The sequence below is a fragment of the Pteronotus mesoamericanus genome, unplaced genomic scaffold, assembly GCF_021234165.1.
Source record: "Pteronotus mesoamericanus isolate MK-2021 breed Mesoamerican mustached bat unplaced genomic scaffold, CSHL_Meso_final scaffold_118, whole genome shotgun sequence".
Classification (NCBI taxonomy): Eukaryota; Metazoa; Chordata; class Mammalia; order Chiroptera; family Mormoopidae; genus Pteronotus; species Pteronotus mesoamericanus.
In genome coordinates this window covers 7901904-7924800 of record NW_026555301.1, presented here as the reverse complement: position 1 = coordinate 7924800, position 22897 = coordinate 7901904, and the positions used below count along the sequence as shown (strand labels likewise).

The following is a 22897-nucleotide window of genomic DNA, read 5'->3' as shown; positions in this document are numbered from 1 at the left end:
AGTTCAACCTTTGCACCAGCAGGGCCGCCACAATGAACTCGGTTCAGTGAGTTTCATTGGATGCCTCTTTGTCGAAGACTTCTAGCCGAGCACGAGAGGGCGGCTTTGAAAGAAACGGACTTTGATTTTTTGGGATCCTATCCCATCTTCTTCCACACGGTGATTAACAAACCCGCTTTGGGTTTTGCTCTGGGGTTTCTTGTGTCATGTGTGTGGGGCGGTTCTGTTTCTTTTTGTCTAAAACTCTGACCCGGGAAATCATATTGTTAACTAAATGCAGAGCGGTCTGCCAGTGTCACCCATTATTTTACTTTTGATTTCTGCTAGGCGGCACTTTACTACATTTTTTGTATCTGATTTCTTTATGAATAAAACGTGAAATGTCAGTGTTTAATATCACTCTACTTTTGCTTTTTCTTTATTTCAGAGTTTGATTAGTAAAACACAAGGTCCCTTTTGAGGTAGTCGTTTGGAGGACAGCTGTTTTTATGAGTGTTTCCATTTGCTATTAACCATTTCGAAATTATTCGACTGGAGTTTTACTGCTCCAAGATCAACTTTTTCTTCGAATTTTAGTTTTGTGGACAAAGTTTGCAGTAAGTTTTGAAAAGCAATATACGAAATGCCTACACAATTATATCTTAAAATGCCAAGGTTAAATATTGGATATTTGGGAAGTTTAACTATGTCTTTTTTCCACAGCACATGACTTTAAATGTGTTTAATTGTACATGTAGCCCTCCAATTGATGACTACCGTAAATGATATGTTATATATACAGAAATGTAATCAAAAGGACTAAATATTAATGAACTTAAACACAGAATTTTGAGATTACCACTTTAAGGAAATGGCAAGAGAAATTGCAAAGATGGCTACTTAATTCAAGCATTAAAAGGGAAGATAACATGGTATTGTCTTAACTTAAGGTGACGAAGGAGGGGTGGATAATGCAGTGCAGGGGGAAGTTAGGGAATTTTCCCTCTTGGAAAATTTTAAAAAGATGGTATGTCTACCGATGGTGTAGAACAAGTGCAATCCTTTCTGGAAACGAGAGACGAGGTATTAGATTACATCTTGAGGAATCTTCCACTAGGTTGTGTTACCCTTGCACCCATAGTTAAAGCTCTGGCCAAGCACTTAACACTGTGTATCATAGTTGATAGGGATTGTCAGCAACCTGAGGGGAGATGCCTTATTTATTTTTATATTCCTGGTGCCCAATAGTCTTTCATGAATTGTGTTTGATAATGATTTTTGCCCAAGTGATCTTTGCTTAAAACCTAAATTTTCTTAGATTTGACCCCTACCAGGAATAACCCTTAGTTTCAAATGTATTTTAATGAGGTTTTTATATCTGTAAGTGAATAATGTAGTAATTATAAGACTGGACATGGGAAGGCTAGTTGGAAGACTCATGCAATAATTTAGATTAAAAAGTGATGCACGCCTTGACCGGTGTCGCTCAGTTGTTTGGAGCATTATCCTGTAACCAGAAGGTTGAGGGTTCACTTTTTGGTTAGGGCATATACCTAGGTTGTGGGTTCGGTCAAGGTCCAGATGGGTACAGTCCCTGGTTGGGGTACATAGGATCCGCGGTACTAGCGTGTACAGGAGGCAGTTGATAGATGTTTCTCTTTCTCCCTTCCTCTTTCTCTAAAAGAAAAAAAAAAGAAAAAGAAAAAATGTCCTCGGGTGAGGATTTAAAAAAAAAAAAGTGACGAGCAGCAGGTGTTGGGAATATAGAAATGGGTCTCAGCTCCAGAGATATACTTAAAGTTAGAAACATTATAATTTGGTAGCTGAGAGAACAGGAAGGATCAGATAGTTTCAGGTGTCTGGCTTGTATAGCAAGTGAATATGGGTAATGTATATCAAAACTAAAGATAACAGCAAGAGTGTTGTGGGGAAAGGTAATGGATCTAGTTTTATATTTGTTGGCAGTCAAAGGTAAGGTAGATGTCAAAAGAGCCATTTGGAAATAGGAGTGTAGATTTTAGAATAGAAGTCTGGGCTGAGGTGATTAAAAGGTGAGGGAAATGGCATTAGGGTAGAAGGAAGAATACTCCGGAGCCAGACTTGGGTGGGTGTGAATCCTCTACTCTCACGTGCACTGTGTGGCTGGCCTGGAAAAGTCTCTTAATTCCCTTTTCTGGCGTCAGCTTCTTCAATAGTAGGGATAATGGCTGCCTTGCAATTCTGGTGGAGGGGTTAGAGAAATGTATATACTGGGTTGGCCAAAAAATTCATTTAGTTTTTTTCCACATGATGGCCTTAGTAATGCTTAGCTGTCTTTAACTTCATTTGAAACAATTTTGTTTTGTATTGTGACAGCTGTCATATTAGCATGCACTTAAAAAAACCTATCAAAATTGATGAATTTTGTACGGCCATTTTAATATTGAAAATGGAAGGAGATATGCAACATTTTTGGCATGTTATGGTTTTATTATTTCAAGAAAGATAAAAACACAACTGAAATGCCAAAAATGATATGTACAGTGTATGGAGAAGGTGCTGTGGCTGATCGAACATGTCAAAAGTGGTGTGTCAAGTTTCTTGGTACTACTGACATTGTGGCCAAATAATTCTTTGCTGTTGGGCCGTCTTATGCATTGGAAGATGCTTAGCAGCACCCCTGGCCTCTACCCACTAGAAGCCAATAGTGAGAGATAGCTGACATTTAAATCAATGAAGTTATTGGTGAAGATGAAAAATGTGTCTTATTTTACAGAAAAAAACTAAATGGACTTTTTGGCCAACCCAGTACATTTCATGACATAAGATCTGAGATCAGAATCCTGGAAATACCTAACAGAAGAGGAAGAGGCGTAGAAGTAGTAAATTTTGGATTTTTTTAAGACTCTTAGCTGTGAAGGGAAGGTGAGAATTGATGGCACAAGTGCAAATGAACGATGGAAGAATTTTGAACATGTTTATAGAAATCAAGAAGAGGAAATAGAAATATTGAAGAGAGGAAAATGCAGGAGAATTAGCTGAGAGGAGAGTACTTATATGATAGTTGATGACAAATTTCCTATGAATTGACATAGTTTGAAAACATTCATTTAACATTTATGGAAGGTCTAATCTGTGCGAGGCACTGCCCTGGATAGAAATTCAGTTGTAAAACAGGCCGAATCCCTGCTCTCTGGGGCTTAACATTCTAATATAGGGGGAAATGGGTAAACAGATGAATTATATAGGGCAAAATTAAGTTTACACTTGTGAGTACATGAAAAACAGTTTATTCTTGTATTATTTATTAATTGTATTATTTTCCATACTAACAACTGTAAACCTACTTTCGCTCACCTTGTATGGTTTGCCAGATGGTGTTGAATAGTATAGAAAAAAAAGCAGGGGAAGGAGATTGGAGTGCCTTGCTTAGACTGTAATAGGTATCTGAGGAAAGACCGGACAGGAAAGGAGGCATTTACATGAAGACCTGAAAGAAGTGAAGGATCAAGATGTGAGTCTATCTTGAGTGTCAGTGTGCTGGGCAGAGATAAGAGTAAGGGCAGAGGCTATGAGGCAGAAGTTTTAATGTGTTTTGGTGACAACAGGGAGACTAGGATGGCTGGAAGAGAATGAACAGGGAGAACAGTAGTAGGAGACAAAGTCAGAGATTATCCAGCCTCCGTTGGTCTTTATAAGGACTAACATTACATGGGAAACCAGTCGAGGGTTTTGAGCTAAGGAGTGTTTGATTTACCTTAGTGGTGGGGGTGTCCAACCTTTTGGTGTCTCTGGGCCACACATTAAATACACAAACACTAATGGAAACTGAAGAGCAAAGAAAAGGTTTTAAGTAAATTTATGATTTTATGTTGGGCTGCATTCATAGCCATCCTGGGCCGCATGCAGGCTGTGGGTTGTACACCCCTGTCAGGGATAACTTCAGTGTGGAGAATAGACTAGGGGAAGAAGAAAAGAGGTGTGGAGACAGATGACTATCATAGTGAGTATCCAAGCAGGAGGCGGCGGTAGTACCTTGACCAAGTTGGCCGCAATGGAAATAGTAAGAAATGGCAGGTTCTGCTTATATTGTTACAGTATAACCATTGTCACAAGTTTCTTGATTTTAGAGGGGCGGGGGGAGAAGGGGAGAGAGAGAAAGAGAGAGAGAGAAACATCGATTTGTTCCATTTATTTATACATTCATTGATTGCTTCTCGCGTGTGCCTGCAACCTTGATGTATCAGAATGATGCTCTAACCAACGGAACTATTGACCAGAGCCATTGTCATTTGTTTAGAGAGTGCATATGGGGGTGTGTAAATATGGGAGAGAGGAGTCGGTAATGACTAAAGTTTTTGGGTTGAGCAACTAGAGAATGGAGTTACCATTTTTCTCTGTGAGGAAATTGGAATGAAAGGGAATCAAGATCCAGGTTTAGACGCCTGTTAGATATCTAAGTTAAAATGTCAAGTAGGTAGTTGAATATCTGTGGTTCAGGAGAGAGGCCCAGGCTATAGATAAAATTTCATAATGGCATTTAAAACTTTGAAATTGAGGGTAGTCACCAGAGGGGGTGGGTAAATGGAAGAGGTCTAGGAGCAAATCCTGAAGCCGCCGTTGTGTGGAGGTCCAGGAGGTAAGGAGGAACCAGCCAGGAAGGAAAAGAAGCAGGTGGTGAAATTGAAGAACCTGGACAGCTGTGTCTTAGAAACCAAGTAAAGAAAATATTTCTACAAGGGAAGAATGTGAACCCCATACTGTTAGTTAAAGAAGTTCAGAAGGCCTGAAAATTTGCCATGGGATTATGAGCTTTGGCAACGGATATTAGTGGTGATGTTGACAATATCATTTTTGCCTTGTCCATGTGTCAAGTATACTTTAAAATTTTTCTTTAAGTGGACTCACTTTTTAAACCATTTACTCATCTTTAAAAATAATCTCTGAAATCAGGAGCTAGATTTTGCTAGTGTTTTTTTTTTTCCTGTTCCATGTTAGAATGGGTACCCTACTAGTACCCATAGGATTTAAGTATATCCTAAAATCATCTGTCTATGTCATCAGTGTTGTCCCTTCTTTGCTTCTTTACTGGATCAGTTTGTGGTAATTCCTGTTTTTGCTATAGCAATCCAAGAATAAGTTAAGCTGTGTTATATTTCATTATTATGTTAATATAGTTTCATTTTTATATTCTCAGCTGTAAAGTAGCATAGTATTCTGAGAATTACTTTAGCTCAGGATATATCTCTTTGTGCTGTTTGAAAAATATGATTTTTTCCTATGATTTATGATACTTGTACTCTTAATCATTTACTAAAGTTTTATAGTAATATTTGACTTATAGAAACTTTTGTTGTTGCAGTGAGATGGAAGATTTTCGAGGTATAGCTGAAGAGTCATTTCCAAGCTTTTTAACCAATTCATTACTTGGTAACAGCGGGATTTTGGAAAATGTCACACTTTCTTCAAATCTCGGCTTACCTGTTGCTGTTTCAACACTTGCTAGAAATAGATCCAGCACTGATAATAGGTAAGAATTGTTTGAACAGATGATTGTTTTTTTAGGTCCATAAAGCCTACAATATACTGATAAGTCTGTAAAATTTCTTAGTCAAGCTTGAGCTTTTGCTTTATCTGAGGGAGATGGCCATGCATATGGAAAATTAATATGGAAAAAGATAAAATCTTATTGTCTCTTTCCCTGTTCCATTGCCTTATCATTGGCAAATGGGTGGGTTTGGGATTGAGTACCAGTGACCTTTAGTCTATTAATTATTTTTTCTGTCCATAGTGTTTTCGCTTTGTATTAGTGCAGACTTAATTGTGGCTGGTTATTTGAGTTAAATATGATGTGTACAGTTTGCCCATCTTGTGTAATGTGCAGAGTTTGCCCATGCTTAAATATCTAACCACTTTTCTGTTTCCCAACCTAATATTTGGTAAAGAGCATCATGTTTACCTTTGGAATGAAGGGGCTGGATTAACTCTGTAAAAACTCTATTAGCTTCAAGATTTCTGTGACTGTTTAAACATACAGGCCCCATTGCTGATCCATATCAGTGCTTTGCACACAAGGTGATGGTTTTGAACACAGGCTCAATTTGTTTTACCACCCAGTGATTGGTTTCATAATCAGTCAGGCCTATGTCACAGTGAATTTTAAATGTGCATAATATAATTAAAAACATTTTTTTTTGTGTAGGTATGCTGATACCCAGGCATCTTATTTAGTAGAAGGGAGGTTCTCAGTTCCATCTGAGTCATCTCTCAGTAGCCAGAGTGAAGCTGAACCAAGAGCAAAGCTACAGCTTAGCTTCCAGGATGATGTGTAAGTTTATACCTCCATGTTGCTTTTACTGTTTTAAAAGTGAGTCTCAGCCCTGGCTGGGTGGCTCAGTTGGTTGGACTGTTGTCCTGTACACCAAAAGGTTGCAGGTTTTATCCCCAGTCAGGGCATATACCCTAGGTTGTGGGTTTGATCCCCGATTGGGGCACATATGGGAGGCGACTGATCGGTGTTTCTCTCTCTCCCTTTCTCTCTCTAAAATCAATAAACATAACCTCAGGTGAGGATTTAAAAAAAAAAAACTGAGTCTCAGTCTTGTAGAAAGGTCATTGTGTCTCACTTTCCTTTCCATATTGAATATTTATATTAAACACAGACTCTTTTAAGTCTTTTAAAACACTTTTTCTGATTCTAATAATATATGCTCATCGAATAAAGAAAATACAGAGAATTATAAGGAAGACAATAAAGTTAGAAATCCCACTAACTGGAGAATAGCCATTGATTACATTTTTACTTACTGTCTTCCAGACTTTTTTCTTTTCTGTTTTTAATTTTTTCCCAGACTATTTCTATGTACATATATGTGTGTGTGTGTATTTTTTTTTACAAAATAAGATTAAACTGCACATATTTATAACCTTGTAAAAAATTAATATTTTTCTTATCTTTCAGTTACATCATAGATTTGTATCATAATAACTGCTGCAACATGTTAGACATTTAGATATTGGAATTTTGCTGTTATAAATTTAATGAACTTCTTTATACAGACATATTCCACACCTTACAGATAGTTATATTAAGATAAATTTCTAGGATTAAAATTGCTGAGTTAAGTATTTAATTTTAAAGACTGTTAGAAATTACCACATTGCTCTTTAGAACATTTGTGCCAGTTTACACTCCCACTAGAAGATAAACGAGAATGCCTGCTTCTCTGAGCTGTCCCTGATATTTGGCAGTACTGTTTTTAATCTTTGATTTTAGAAGCAAAAAAATTTATACACATGCATAAATGCATAGAAAAAAGTCTGGAGGTCTATACACCAAAATATAAATGGTAGATATCTACTGGCTGTGGTATTACAGATAGTCTTAAAGTTTTCTGTGTTTTAATTTATAATTGAGTATTTGTGGATCAAGCACACTTTGTTTTTTTTTTTTCCTTTTTTAATCCTCAACTGAGGACATGTTCATTGATTGTGGAGAGGAAAGGATAGAGAAAGAAACATTGGTATGAGAGAGAAACATCTATCAGTTGCCTCCCTCATGAACTCCAACCGGGGATCAAATGTGTAACCTAGGTATGTGCCTTGACTGGGGATTGAACTTGTCAGCCTTTTGGTTTACGGATGATGCTTCAACCAACTGAGCCACCCAGCCAGAGCTGGATCAAACATACTTGAATGTTTATTCATTATTTTTATTTGTGTTGTGAATTGTCTCTTGATAACATTTAGATATAAGCCCTTTCTACATATCAAAGTCGTTAACTCTTTGTATACTTATCCGTTCATTGTGTATTTCTGACTCATTACCTATTATGAGCCAGATACTTCTCCAGGTGTTTAGAAAATACCAGTGACCATGACAAACAAGAAAAGAACATCAAAATATCTCAATTTTATAGTATATTAGAAGGGAGAAGTGCCAGAAAAAATAGAACATAATAAAGAGGGTTATTAGGAAGGCTGAAGGGAGTTGTCAGTGTGAATCTCAGTGGGAAGGTTTAAGGTATGAGCAGAGATTTGAAGGATGAAGTTAGCCATGTGGCTATCAGGAGGAAGAGGATTTTAGGTAGAGGGTGCAACCAGCATAAAGGCCCTAAGGTAGGAGCATGGCTAGTATATTCAAAGGGCAGGACGGAGACTAGAGTGGATGAGCAAGTACTTTGATTTCGAGACAGAAAACCATTAGCGGGTTCCATTTAAATTATGTATTAAAGGCTCACTCTGACTGTTGTGTTGAGACTAGACTGTTGGGGAGTCAAGACTGTAAGCAGGAAGACCACTGAGAAGGTTGGATTATCAAGATAGTGAAATAAATGGAGAAGAGAACAGCATCAAGACTTGATGTTCAGGTGCTTCAGTATAGGGGTGGGTAAAAGGTTAATAATAATAAATAATACAATAATTAATAATACAAGAATAAACTCTATGTTTTTGTGTACTCACAACTGTAGACCTACTTTGCTTACTCTGTATTAAGAAGTTAGGGGGAGAGTAATGAACACAGTGACCAAGAATTAGTGATTAGAGGTAGGAAGACTGTCTTGGAAGACACACGAACACACATAAAGGAAGAGGGAGTGATTCAGTTTGTGTTAAATAAAATGAGGACTGAGAAGTGAGCGTTGGAATTAGCATAGACTTGATAACCCTGACAAGTGGTTTTGGTGGAAGTAGGAGGAGGCATGGTAACGTAGTAGAGTATAAGGGAGAATGGGAAGTTATTAGTACTGGAGACAGGGAGAGTAGACAACTTCTGGAGCTTTTCTGCAGAAGGGATCAGAGAAGTGGGCTGTGATGATAGTTGGTAGATATCATGGGACAAGAGAAGGTTTTTTTTTTTTCTTTTTGTGGTGGGATGAGTTACTTTATGTTTAGATGGTAACAGATAATTATCTGGAAAAGGAAAATTTGATTTATGTAGAAAGAGAAAAGACTTGCTAGGGCGGTGTCTTTGTGTAAAAAATAAGAGAGGCTAGGATCTAATATGCAAGTGGAGGGAATGATTTTAGAGGGGTTGGACTATGGATAATTCCTCTGTATTAACGAATGAAAAAGTGGATTATGTGTGCATACATGTGGTAAGAATCTGAGGAAATTGTCTTTTCAGTGCTGCAGGTTTTTTCATCAGCTCAGTAAGCGGAGAGGAGAAGGAGTTGGTGGTTTGAAAAGCCAGATGTGGAAAATCCTATGGGAGTGTGGGAAAAGTGAACAAACAAGGGAACTGTAGTAGGGTTGTCAGACAGCATCAGGAGCCCCAGTTGAGGGTCATGGTGATGAATTTAGTGTGGGGAAGCTCAGTGTCATTGTGATGTTTTCTACAACCACATTCAGCTGCAGGAGTGCTGGCAAAGTGTAGGTGGAGAGTTGGGGTTAACCAAAGTTCTATTTTGATGAAAGACAAGGGAGTTGAGGTGTATGAAGACTGGCCATGGGATTTACATTAAGGAAGAGGAGAGGATATCAAAAGGGTGGTAAGTGTGAAATGTGGCAGTGTGGATGGATTGGAGGCTTAGGTGGAGTTCCAGGATTATGGAGTGTGGTACTAAGGCAGATGACTTGAGGAGTACTAGGTGATTCTAAACTGGGAGGCTCTAGGAAGAATGATCTGGAAGTGGTACTGAGGGGCACAAAGGACCTACGCATTTTGTGTATAATGCACTCCTGTGTATAAAGCATATCCGCATTTTTGTGTGCATGATACCTGGGATTATTATACCCATGGTATGTAATCATTATCCCCCTGTATAATGCACATCCTTATTTTTCCCTCAGAAATTTGGGCAAAAAAGTGCACACTATATACAGCAAAATACAGTATGTCTTCCATCTCCATGCCCAGTGATACTAATGCTGTGGGAGAGACAACAGCCCTGTTGCGATTTGACAGAGCATAGGGCCAGCAATGTCCTTAGAGGACATTCAGGTTTTCATTGAACCAGTGAAAAGAATGTTTAGGGAAGGGGTTCAGGAATAGCAAAATTTTGCTGATCCAGCATTGTACTTTCTAGAAGGCACAGTGGAAGGGTTTGTTTGTTAGGAGGAAAGGGGACTTGCAGTCTTATGGAGCTTAGAATGCCAGCAGTAAGGATTCCTGAACTTATTCTAGGGACTGAAATAAATAGGGACAAAGGGCATCATGAAATTAGTCTCACCGAGATGATGTTGGTGATAAGACTGGATGTGGTAGGGGAGGGAAGGGGAGCATTAGTAGTAACTATTTGACACTCTTTGGAGGTGAGGTCTGGGGAAGTGGTCTTTTTGACCCCTGTTGATGGAATATAGGAGGCTCAATGAAGCGAAGTCCTAGATGTAGTGTGTTGGCCTCACTCTCAACTCCTGGATGGGGCTCTCCCCCTCCCCCACTCACTAGATTTTAATTGACATGAATCCAGAGATTTCTGTACTTTACTCTAGATTATTATTACTTTGGCAATTTTCTATTTTTCTTTCTTTTTGGTAATATTTTGGACTGCCTGTATTGATTTGTTTCCATTGTTTTTTCCTATTTTTTTCTCTTTTTCAGTGCAAAAAGACAATGTTGTAAATAAGTTCCTAATTTTTTCTATTCTATCATTTGGCAGTCACAATTTTGAGAGCTGTTTTTTTCTTGTCTCTCATTTTTTATAGTGGCTCCTTTTTTGTGGATGTAATAGCTACTTGAATGTTTCTGAGGATTGTAATTGATATTTTTCAAAGACCTATTAATTATTTCTTGTCTCTGGGGTTATTGTTAAATTTGTTCGTCTTTATTTTTTCCTCTCTTGAGCTGCTCTTTCTCTAGATGTGTCTGATTGTGGCTATCTTTTTCTTCCTTCTTTTAATTAAAAAAATATGTATTTATTGATTTTAGAGAGGAATAGAAAGAGAAAGAGAGAAACATCAGAGAAAGAGAGAAACAAGAGAAAGTGTGAATAACATTGATTGGTTGCCTCCCATACACCCCGGGGATTGCACCTGCAATCATTTGGTGCATGGGACAATGCTTCAACCAACTGACTCACACTGTCCAGGGTCGTAGTTGTCTTCTAGGTTGCTAGTGTGGACATGCTCAGCTGTTGAGTGTCTAGGTATCATTTCCATTAGGTCTTTGAGTGGAGCAGCACTCCTGGCTACCTTCACATTAGGGTGAACAGGCTGCAGTGGGGGTGGGGGCATGTTTCATGCTAGGAGTTTAATGCTTTGTTCTGGGCTGCTATTACCATCATAGCTTTATTCTGCACAGGTGTTTTGTATGTATTGTGTAGAGAAGCGCCTTCTTCCCAGGTGTTTGGTATCACATTGACATGGTGGTTTGGTTTGTGTGGGTTGAGGAGCAAGAGTGGAGTACTGCCTGACATGGTGGTCTGACAGACTTTTAGTCAGTCCCCCTCTGCTGCTTGCACCTCCTTCCCTCCTTCTGACTGTAGTCAGGAGATATTACTGTAGTTCTTTCAGGCAGATTTGTTTTCTGCTCCTGGACCCTTTGTTCTTATTTTGGACCACAGCTTTCTTTTCCCTTGCATCTCCCATCTGCTTTTCAGATTGGAGAGTCAGGTCAGGTTGGGCTAGGATTGATCACTCTCTTCCAGATTGCTTCACTTACAGCTGGTCTTACTGGCTTTTTAATGGATCCCTAGAGGTTGCTTTGACAATTTTACAAGCTTATGACTTAATTTGAGAAATTTTGATGGGCTAATAAGAACAAGGGATAGGTGTAGGTTTAAGGAAGATTTTAGGAGTGGTAGTAGTTAGAGCGCCCATATAACGGTCTCTGTTATCCTAATATTCTAATGGTCACACTACATGCTTTTCTGAAGGGAGGGCTTTAAAATATGAAAATTAACCAAAACGTCCTGTCTTATTTTTTATTTATTATGTTTCATGTCACCATCTTCCTTCCTTCTCCCACTTCTTCTTGTTTTCTCTATCACATTATTTTGTATCCATTTGTAGGCTTTCTGCCTACCCCGTCCCTTCTTTCATCAACTTCTATTTGATGGGGGTGAAACTTTCCTATATCGGCCTATGAATGCCCCATTGGATTGAGCCAATGGCTTTTTATTACAGCCCCAATAAAGAGGTGGAAAAACTGGGAAATAAATTAGAGTTGGGGAGTTGCCATAGACACAAAGGGCTAGAATTTGGAATATATGATTGGGTTACTGTCTTTTCATCTAAGATCTAAGATCTAAGCTTGGTCCTAGATATTAGTTGGTCAAATGATAAATATGTTGCATTTAGAGGCTCTTTACTGCAGTTCCATCCTTACCTCTCCTCCTTTTGGTGAAATGACTCTGAGCTGTAAGAGACCCAGGAGCTTTTGCAGTAGTTTGGGAGGAAAATGCCTTTAAGGAAAAACATTTTCGTCTATACATAAAATAACAGGTAGATTGAAAAATGGAATCAAGAACAGTGGCAGGGGTCTAACAGTAAAACTTTTAAAAACATTTAGTAATTCAGATAAATAGCTATTTGGCAAATATAGCAATACGCTTTGAGTCTATCTTGTTTTTAGAAAGCTGACTTTTTCTCTAGATATGATAGATTCAAAGAGCCTTATTTGGGAAAGAAAAAAACCATCATTTGAGAGGCACAGTAGCAGTATGATAATGTACTAGATTTTGGTAGACTGTCCATCACTGGACCCAAAATGATGGTGCAATTCCTAGGAATACCCACAGTATTACCAGTTGTAGTTTCTGGCTGGTCCCAGAAATGTTTCTTTTCATTGTATTTACTTTTTTGAGAGATAAAATACATAACTGATTAATGGGTATTATATAGATTTACCTAAGGTAACAAACATTTCATGATCAGTCTGTTCCCTAATTTAAAAAGTTCTATCTCTAGGAGAAAGAACCATATAGAAAGTCAACATTTGTTGGATGCTGTCCTCAAAGAGTCGGCTTTTCCCAACGACCGGGCAAAAACAGAAGAGAACGAGGCTAAAATTGCAGAATCCTTTCAGAGTCAGGATCCTTGTGTTAGGATTTTACCACTGGAACAAGTGCAAGGTACTGAAGTATAAAACATTATTTGTTAATCTATATATTTTCCTCTCTCATTTCTCTATCTTTGGACTGATATTTATCTTTTTATTTTTTTTTTAAGATTTTATTTATTTATTTATAGACGGGGCGGGGGGAGGGAAGGAGAAAGAGAGGGAGAGAAACAGTGTGTGGGTGCCCCTTGTGTGCCCCCTACTGGGGTCTGGGCCCGCAACCCAGGCACGTGCCCTGACTGGGAATCGAACCAGTGACTCTTTTTTTCGCAGGCTGACACTCAATCCACTGAGCCACACCAGACAGGGCTGAACTGGTATTTATCTTAAGCTATGAAACTGTTAACTGAAAATGCTTTGGTTTGACATTAACCTATTGATACTATGTTTATAATCCTTTATAGGAAAAGGTCTCTTAAAAATGAATTTCTTAATTGCCTTTACTGATTAAGCTGAAATCTCCTTTCCTTTGGAAACCATGCTGTCTGATAACCACAGCACACTTTATGTTCAAGACAAGGAGGCTGATTTTAATACACCTTTTAAATTTCTCCTCACTAATTAATTTATATTATTATTAACAGTCTTTTTTTACCTAAACTTATTTTTATAAGAATTATAAATTCTAAAAGTATTTTTTCTAAGATAATAAAGTTGAACATTTTGGAATTATATGAAAAAGTGTGTCAAATTAGATCTGGGAGAGAACTACAAAACTGTGGGGAATATTGTAAAATAAACAAATTTATAGGCTTCTTCTGTCGGATTGCTTTTAAGTATTCTATATTCTCTTTTTCAAAGAAATAAAAACGAGAAACTGAAAAGTATCTATATGCTTATGTAACAAAGATATTGTGTATCCATACTGATTCAGTGCTCAAAAGGCATTGCTTGAGCCGTATTACAAGGTTGGTGAATGAATGCACATTTATATATTTATGTTAAAAAATTGAAGAGATGTATTTCTCTTCATGAAAAATGTCAATACATATGAAAGTAGAATAGTATTAACTCCTGACACTCAAAAGCAATAGAAGAAAAAACAGATAAATTTGACTTCATCAAAAATGAAAACTTTTGTGCTTCAAAAGACACTCTCAAGACAGTGAAAAGGTAACCAATAACTTGGGAGAAAGTATATGAAAATCTTATATATGGTATTGGACTAGAATTCAAATTATAAAAAGAAGTCTTACAACTCAATAAAATGACAACTTGGTACTGTGTGTAAATGGGCACAGGAGTTCCATAAACATTTCTGTAAAGAAGTACAAATGGCCAAAGAACATGAAAAGATGTTCAACACCTTTAGTCATCAGGAGCATGCAAATCAAAATCATGATATACCATTTCACATCTACCGCAATAGCTATAATCAAAGAGATGGACAATAGCAAGTCTTGGTGATGATAAGGAGAAATTGAAACCCTCATCCATTGCTGGTGGGGATGTAAAATGATACAGCTTCTGTGAAAGTATTGGGTTGGCCAAAAATTCCATTTAGTTTTTTCTGTAAAACAAAAGACACATTTTTCATCTTCAATAACTATTGATTTAGATATTTCAAGTTATGTCAGCTCTCTCCTGCTATTGGCTTCTAGTGGGTAGAGGCCAGGGGTGCTGATAAACATCTTCCAATGCATAAGACTGCCCCACAGCAAAGAATCATTTGGCCAGAATGTCAGCAGTACCAAGAAACTTCGCAAACAACTTTTGACACGTTTGATCAGCCACAACACCTTCTCCATACATTGCACATATCTTTATTTGCATTTCAGTGTGCTTTTACCTTTCTTGAAATAATAAAGCATAATATGCCAAATATGTTGCGTATCTTCTTCCATCTTCAATATTAAAATGGCCGCACAAAAATTCAGTAAATCTAATGTTTTTCTTTTTTAAATACATGCTGATATGATAGCTGTCACAATACAGTGTAACAAAATTGTTTCAAATTAAGTTAAAGACAACTAAGTGCTGCTGGAGCCATTGTATGAACTTTTTGGCCAACCCAGTAGTTTGACAGTTTTTTCAAATGTTAAACAACATTACCATGTATGTGATTTAGCAATTCTAGTCCTAAGTGTATACCCAAAGGAAATGAAAATATATGTCCATAAAAAAACTTTTACATGACTGTCCATAGCAGCATTAGTCATAATAGTCAAAAAGTGGAAACAACTTAAATCTCCATCAAATAATGAGTGTATAAACAAAATAGTTTATGTCCATGCAGTGGAGTAGTATTCAGCCATAGAAAGGAGTGAAGTATTAATAGGTGCTCTATTATGGATGAATTCTTGGAAACATTATGCTAAGTGAAAGAAGACAGACACAAAGGGTCACATGTTGTATAACTCTATTTATCCATAGGTAAATCTGTAGGTATGTAATAGGCAAATTGATAGAGACAGAATGCAGATTAGTGGTTTCTAGAGCCTGGGGGAAGGGAGAATGGGGAGTGACTGCTAATGGGTATAGTGTTTGTTCAGAGTAATGGCACTATTTTGGAATTAGAGTAAATATGGTTGTACAACTTTGTGAATATACTAAAGATCACTAAATTTTACACTTTCAGAGGGTGATTTTATGATCTATAGATTTTATATCAGTTAAAAACCCATATACCTATCCCATAGTTTCACTTAGTATAAGATTTTGTCATACTTGATTTGTCTGTTCTGGTTTTTTTATTACTTTTTCTCTTATATTATTTAAAAATTCCAGACATTTTATTCCTACATATTTCCGTGTGCATCTCTGAAAATGTGGACATTTTCTTGCATAACCATAGTTCTATTAAGGCCACTAACAAACTTAATTTTTTTTGCTGTCACATAGTACTCTAGGTCATATCCAGTTTATTAATTATCATTTTGTTTGCTTGAATTTGGGTTCAAGAAAGGTTATATTATGTTATGGTACATTTTTTTGTTATGTGTCTTAAGTCAGTGCCTTGTTGAGATAGGCTAGGTCAGTCACCCTGTAGATTGCCCTAGTATCTGGATTCTGTTGCTTACTCATGGGTGTCATTTTTCTTGTTTTTCTCTTCCTCATACCCTCTAAAAAGCAGAAGCTAGCTTTAAATGTTGATTAGATTCATATTGTTTGGGCATATGTATAATTTTTTATACTTCCTATTCTAATAGTTTCCTAATTTAACTGACCAGTGATAGGTTCCAGTGTATCATTTATATGTTCTATGTTCTATAAAGGGAAAAGTGTTTAGTTCATTAATTTGCTATTTTTAGATATTATTGGGTATTTAGTTGATAAAATAACTTGGTCTCTCTGTTTTTGTTTTTGTTAATTTTTTTTAAATAGACTCATCTGCTGATTTCTGTTTACAGTCATGGATGAATAAGGAGAACAAGGTAACTTTCTTATGTTTTGTTATCAATTTCTGGAGTTATTAGGAGTGAAATTTCCTATTTCACGTGTATAAGTGCTAAGTAGTACTGATAATAGAAATCTTCTACTTGTAAATAGGAAAAATCAAAGGTATTGCTTCAAGTAAGTAGGAAGTCGAGAGTAGTGCTAGTCTAGTGACTATATTCCCCGTCTTCTTGTGTCATCTGGATTGGTGTTCCTCTGCTTGCTGGCGCCCCCTAGAATGTTGACTCCATGAGGGTAAGGAGTCCTCTTTGTTTTATCCTGAGTGCCTGGCACATAGTTGGCATATACTCAAAAATTTGTTGAATGATAGGGTAGCTGTCTTCATTTGTAGGCAACCCAAGCCCACACTCTTAATGTCTGTGATAAAAAAGAAGAGCATGATATTTTTGGGGGGTAAATAAAAAAAAAAATAGAGGACAACTCTAATGAGCTTACTTCAGTCATATGTCTTTCCCTATGTAAATTACTGAACTAAGAGGTGGGTTGAGGTAAAGCACTCTGATATATGAGGTGGACCTTATGTTTACTTCTCTGTGTGTGTTCGTGTGCATAAGTGTCTGTATGTGCACATAGAGGATGTGACCAACAGCCTACTAGGACCACATGAAATAAAAAGATGTGGGGTCCCCAAAGGAAGGGGTGTTGAGCAGTTAAACGGTTTGTTTAACGCAAACAGTGAACTGTGGTTTTAGGCCTGTAGTCTCATATTTATGTGACTTGTTTATAAAATATAAGCTGAGTACTTTTAACACTTACAAAGAGAAGTTGCAATTTTTGCTTTACTTTCATAAGAATTTTTAAGATAGTTTTTATAAAATGATTACAAAAGCGTTTAAAGTTAAGAGTTATTTCCCTATGCTAGGGGTTGGCAAACTGTAGCTCATTGTCCAAATATAATATGCTGCCTGTTTTTTTGCAAAGTTCTATTGGAACACAGCCATGCTCATTTTCTCTGTATCATTTATGGCTCTACATCTGAGTAGAAAAGTTGTGACAGAGACTATGCTGGCAAAACCTGAAATATTTACTATATGGCCCTTTACAGAAAATGTTTGTTGACCTCTGATCCATAAGCTTGCTCCCTGGATGTAACCACTAGTAGCTTTGAAGTATGAGACATGCTTTTTCTAGGAAGTTCAAGTGTAGTCAAATTGTAATTGAGTCGGAAAGCGTGATTTCTTTGAACATTTAGAAAAAAAATTGTTTCTAAAGAGAGAGAACATAGCTTTTCCCTTTCATAGGTAATTTATTTGCTTAGTGGTTGAAGAACTGACTTTCTGAAAACATTAGAAATCATTGATAATAAAAGAGAAGGACCATGAAACTGGAAAGCAGCAAAACAAGTATAGAAGCATGAGATATTTGATAAAAGAGGATGAAGAAGTGAGAGCAGAAGGAAAATAAATATTTAAAAACCTAGATTTGAAGGAGCTACTACTGGATTTCCCTTTTGATTTAGCTTTGTCTGGTATCCAAGACAGTGAAGAAAATATGTTTTGGCAGGTCTCACCATCTAAACTGTAAACACTATACCACTTCAGCAAAATAAGGATGTTTTCCAGGGTCTCTTTGGTTTAGTGGGCCCATATGTAAGGTAACAAGCATGGTAAAGCAAACAGAGTTCTCAGTAGCATCCTTGACCAAAACAGGCAGAAGTATTTTACATAGTGTTCTTCCTCATACAGATTTTTCTCTAATTTTTTATTATGAAAAATTCCAACACAGAGAGCCTATATTCCACAATGGTAGCCTCTTGTACCCCTGGCACCTTAGATCTTTATGAGCTTATGCAATGTATATTATTGCAGCACTGCCCTCTATAAGTGTGCAGTTGCATTGGGAGCCCATGTTTTTAATCTTAAAAATTAGTGTGCATTTTTCAATCTAATTCTTAAGTTGGTGTTGTTTGATACATGATTGTGAAATAAAATCGACACTTGAGAGGAAATATCTGAGCCTGAATGTACTTGGGGTACATGGTCCTTGGGCCGAAGGGCAGAGAAACCTTTCATTGCTGAGTCCAACTTTCCTATTATTTTCTGTTCCTCCTGCAAGCCTGTGTTGCTGAAATTCAATTGTGTATTAGTATACCAGCTATATTATTAGGTCTTCTGAGCATGTGCATGTTTTGAGATACTAAATTTTAAGGACATCTTATTGGGTGGGTGATGGGAGGGAGGCGACATCGGGGTAGGAAGAAAGTCTTTTTTAAAATTATATTTTATTGATTATGCTATTAAAGTCCTGATTTTTCCGCCTTTGCCCTCCTCCACCCAGCACCCCCCACTCCCTCAGGCCATCCCCCCACCATTGTTCATGTACATGGGTCATGCGAATAAGTTCCTTGGCTACTCTGTTTCCTATACTGTACTGTACATCCTCATGGCTATTCTTTAGCAACTTATTTGTACTTAATTACCCTTACCTCTTCCCCCAGTCTCCTCCTCCCCCCTCCCTTTAGGCAACATTCCAGTAACTAACTTCTTTTCTCTTGCTTCTCTTTATCTTTAACCTTTGGCCTTTTAATAATGATACGTCTTAGAGGGGGCCTCTTTGCATCCATCATAATTGGGACTCTCTGTGCTTGCTCGATTTACATATCTATTCCCTTCCAAATTAGGGAACTTTTCTTTCACTACTTTTTCAGATAGATTTCCAATTTCTTGTTCTTTTTCTTCTCCTGGTACCCCTATGAGGCAAATGCTGGACCTTCTAAAGTTGTCCTAAAGGCTGCTTGTGCTATCCTCATTTGTTTGGATTCTTTTTTCTTGCTATTCCGTGTGGTTGATTTTTGGTTCCTTATGTTCCAGATCATTGATTTGATTCTTAGCTTCATCCATTCTACTCTTGTTTCCCTGTAAATTGTTTTTTATTTTAATTAGTGTATCTTTTGCTTCTGAGTGGGCCATTTTTATGCCTCTGAGGTCCTCACTAAGTTCCTTGAGCATCCTTATAACCAGTGTTTTGAACTCTGCATCTGATAGATTGCTTATCTTCATTTTGTTTAGCGCTTTTTCTGGAGTTTTGATCAGTTCTTTCATTTGGGCCATGTTTCTTTGTCTCCTCGTTTTAGCAGCCTTCTTATGTTTGTTTCTATGTATTTGGTAGAACTCCTTTGACTCCGTGTCTTGGTAGTGTGGCCTAAAGTAATAAGGGTCCTGTAGGGTCCAGTGGCACAGCCATCCCTGTTACTGAAGATGGGTAATTGAGATGTGCCCTTTGTGTGGGCTGAGTACACCCTCCTCTTGTAGTTGAACCTTGGTTGCTGTTGACAGATCAATGGGAGGGACTTACTCAGGCCAGTCAACTTCAAGGACAGGCTGTGACCACTGACCACCAATTTCTGCTCTCTGTGGAGGATCATCTGGGCAGGGGCAGGGTGGTGATGCTCCCACGTGATCTCTAGCTGTCCACTCGATGCAGTGGCCCTGGGATTTCCCAGTTGGTGTATGTCAAGGTCAGCCTCCTGGGGCATCCTGCTTGAATTGTAAAGCAATCTGAGATGGCTGTTACTTGTGCTGGGCTTTTAGATTCCCAGGTGAAGCTAAGCTGTGACTCTCATCTGGCTGCTGCTAGGGCTTACTGAAGCCAGCCATTGCTTGTTTGGTAGGATTTAGGAGCCAAGACCAGCCATTCTTACAGAAAAGCAGCTTGGGTGGGTCTTTAGGTTGTGCGGAGTAGAGACTATGTGGATCTCCAGGGTGGGTCACACACTGTTAGGCAGGTTGATGGCATCTCAGAAATGGCACCAGTCTACTGGCTTTATGGGGAGAGAGCTCAGCAAAGGGACAATGGCCTCTGTTCGCCCCGATGACAGACACTTCAGACTCTCCCTATATACCACTGGTGCCCTTCCACCTGCCATCCCAGTGGTGGAGCTCAGAGCGATTCTGAGTAGGTGTCTGTGAGTGGGTTCCCCAAGAGGAACTGCTTAGGGCTTCAGCAGCCTCCTCCACTGACTCCACCCCTGCTAGTTTTTGCAGCCAGAAGTTGTGGGAACTTATCTTCCTGACACTGGAATTCTGGGCTGGGGGGCCTGGTGAAGGTCTGGGACTACTCACTCCTGAGATATCCCTCCAGAATTTTTATCCATGTGGGTGTGGGGCCAGCCCATTCCGCATTCCCGCCCTTTCTGCCAGCCTGGATGAATGTGATTTCTTCAATTCCATAGTTGTCAGGCTTCCATTGAACATCATTTTGTAGTTGTCAGACTTCAGTTCAACTCCATTTGTGATGTTCCTGAGTGATGATGGTTCTATATTTTAGTTGTAATTTTGACGTGATTTTGCAAAGAGGCAAGTCATGTCTGTCAATGTTGCCATCTTGACTAGAAGCCCCGGAAGAAAGTTATTAATGCATGCAAAACAACTAGGCCGTCATTGCCTAAATTGTGAGTTACAGGTACTGAGCACATTGGCCGTCCTTTTTGCAGCCTTGTATTATGGTGTTCAAAGCAGTGGATATACTTCTCTTACATGTGTTTTATTTCTTACAGATTGCTCATCTTGATGCTGGAAAACATTTTGAAGGCAAGAATCCGAACAGTGACTTAAGCCATACTAGTTTAATAGAAAATGAGAAACTTATGTCACTGACAAGCTTGGAAGATTCTTCTGGTACTGTAAAGTAATTTGTGTTGTCCTGGTTCTTACCTTGCCACTTCATGTCTTTCTGCTTCTTGATTGTAGTAGTTATTATGCTAGCTTTTTTTTCTTTGCCTTCTTGTTTACTTCTTACTCACCAGCACTCAAGTGGCCACCTCTGTTAAGTGATGGAATTTTTAAAACATTTCTGTGTATCAGTCCTGATATTATGCTTACCCCTGAGTTTAGTATCATAAAGGTACAAAGTAATAGCCCTAAGTTCCACTCAATATAAGGCACTATGTTGAGAAATTGAGGGAACCATAGAATATTTAGCCTCTGCTTCCAAAGACCTGCCAAGTGAGAAAAGAGATGCTAAATATCCCACCGTGTTGCACATATCTCAACAGTACAAGTTGTGCAGAAACCATGTGAAGGTGACTAATTCTGACTGAGGAAAATAACTGTAAAGCTTTACTGAAAGAGGGTACAATTTTTCCTCTTGAAAAGGCCTGTGAAAGGTCTTAAGGTAGATACATTAGGAAGAGAAATACATTTTAGGAAGCGGAAACAACTTCAGCAAAACATATAGACCATGTTTGGGAAATAGCTAGTGGTTTTGTGTTGTAGGTTTATAGTACTTGTAGGAGTCTGAATTGGGGAATAATCCAGTAAAGTAGGCTGGGATCAAATTATTCATGACTTTGAAGGCCAGGCTGATGGGCTGAGTGGGATCAATAGAAACTAAATTCAGGACAGGTGTTGCAGTTAGAATTTTTAGATATTTTTGAATGGTGGAGTTGTGAATGAGGAATTGCTGACCTGAATTTATACAGATGTTTGTTTTAGTAGGCTAGAGTCTTAGAGGTAACACAACAAAGGCAAATCTTGTGTGCATTTTTAAGGCTGTTAATTTTGATTGCAAAACTATCCTCTTGAAAAGACAGTGATTACTTACAATACCATTACTAGAGGTTAATTGTTCTAATTTTATCTTGCCCCTGCCAGGGTGTTTGTTAAAACATTAAAATATCACTGCCCTCAATCCCCCCAAAAAACAAAACTCACAAAACAATTTTTAAAAATGCTAGTATTGTTTTAATTATTTATTTGCACCCTTCTGGTTTTCGTAGAGGTGGAATATTTTTAATCATACCTGTTAGTGTTCAAAACGTTGATATATTATTTTTCCTTATTTCTTCATTCTCAAGATCAGATATTGTTTGACATTTCATTTTACACTTAATTATTAATTCACCTAGAATTTATTTTTACTTTTATGATGAGCTTAGCTATCCTTTTTTGGTAGTTACCCATTTGCCACTCCATTTTCTTTTTCCTATTTTTTTTTCTAAATTACAGTTCATTGATTACGCTATTACAGTTGTCCTAATTTTTTTGCCTTTGCCCCCCTCCACCCAGGACCCCCTACTCCCTCAGTCAATCTTTGAACCATTGTTCATGTTCATGGGTCATACATATAAGTTCTTTGGCCACTCTATTTCCTATTACATCCCCATGGCTATTCCTGTAACTGCCAATCACTACTTCTTAATCCCCTCACCTCTTCACCCATTCTCCCCCTCCTACCTCCCAGCTGGAGACCATCATGTAACTTAACTTCTTTTCTCTTGTTTTAATTTTAAGAGTCTCTCTTCATCTTTAACCTTTGGCCTTTTAATTATGATGTGTCTTGGGTCACTCCATTTTCTGAATAATCTACCCTTTTCCTAATGATCTTTAATGCCACATTTATTATGCCCTAACTAATGGTACATGCCAGGATTTATTTCTGTGCTATCCTATCAAAGAAAGTTAGTATTTTATGAAGTCTGTACAGAAAGTATCCAGCCATATAATAAGAAAAATAGAGACATTTATTGAAGAAGATACAAGACACAAGAAACATTGTACGTAGGACAATGATGCCACAGTCTCCTTCAAAGTAGGCACCTTGGGA

At 37.9% G+C, this 22897-nt stretch overlaps 1 protein-coding gene across 1 annotated transcript in view; it reads left to right on the top strand.

Moving 5' to 3' along the window:
- The first annotated feature begins 35 nt into the window (after positions 1 to 35).
- Positions 36 to 22897, top strand: part of CEP192 (centrosomal protein 192) — a 133258-nt gene continuing 110396 nt past the window's right edge. Inside the window, exons 1-7 of the mRNA XM_054587319.1 lie at positions 36 to 159; positions 428 to 596; positions 5321 to 5488; positions 6161 to 6286; positions 12808 to 12971; positions 16283 to 16332; positions 20850 to 20970. Of these exons, the coding sequence (XP_054443294.1) occupies positions 5325 to 5488; positions 6161 to 6286; positions 12808 to 12971; positions 16283 to 16332; positions 20850 to 20970 (625 nt within the window). The 5' untranslated portion in view covers positions 36 to 159; positions 428 to 596; positions 5321 to 5324. The remainder of the gene's footprint in view (positions 160 to 427; positions 597 to 5320; positions 5489 to 6160; positions 6287 to 12807; positions 12972 to 16282; positions 16333 to 20849; positions 20971 to 22897) is intronic.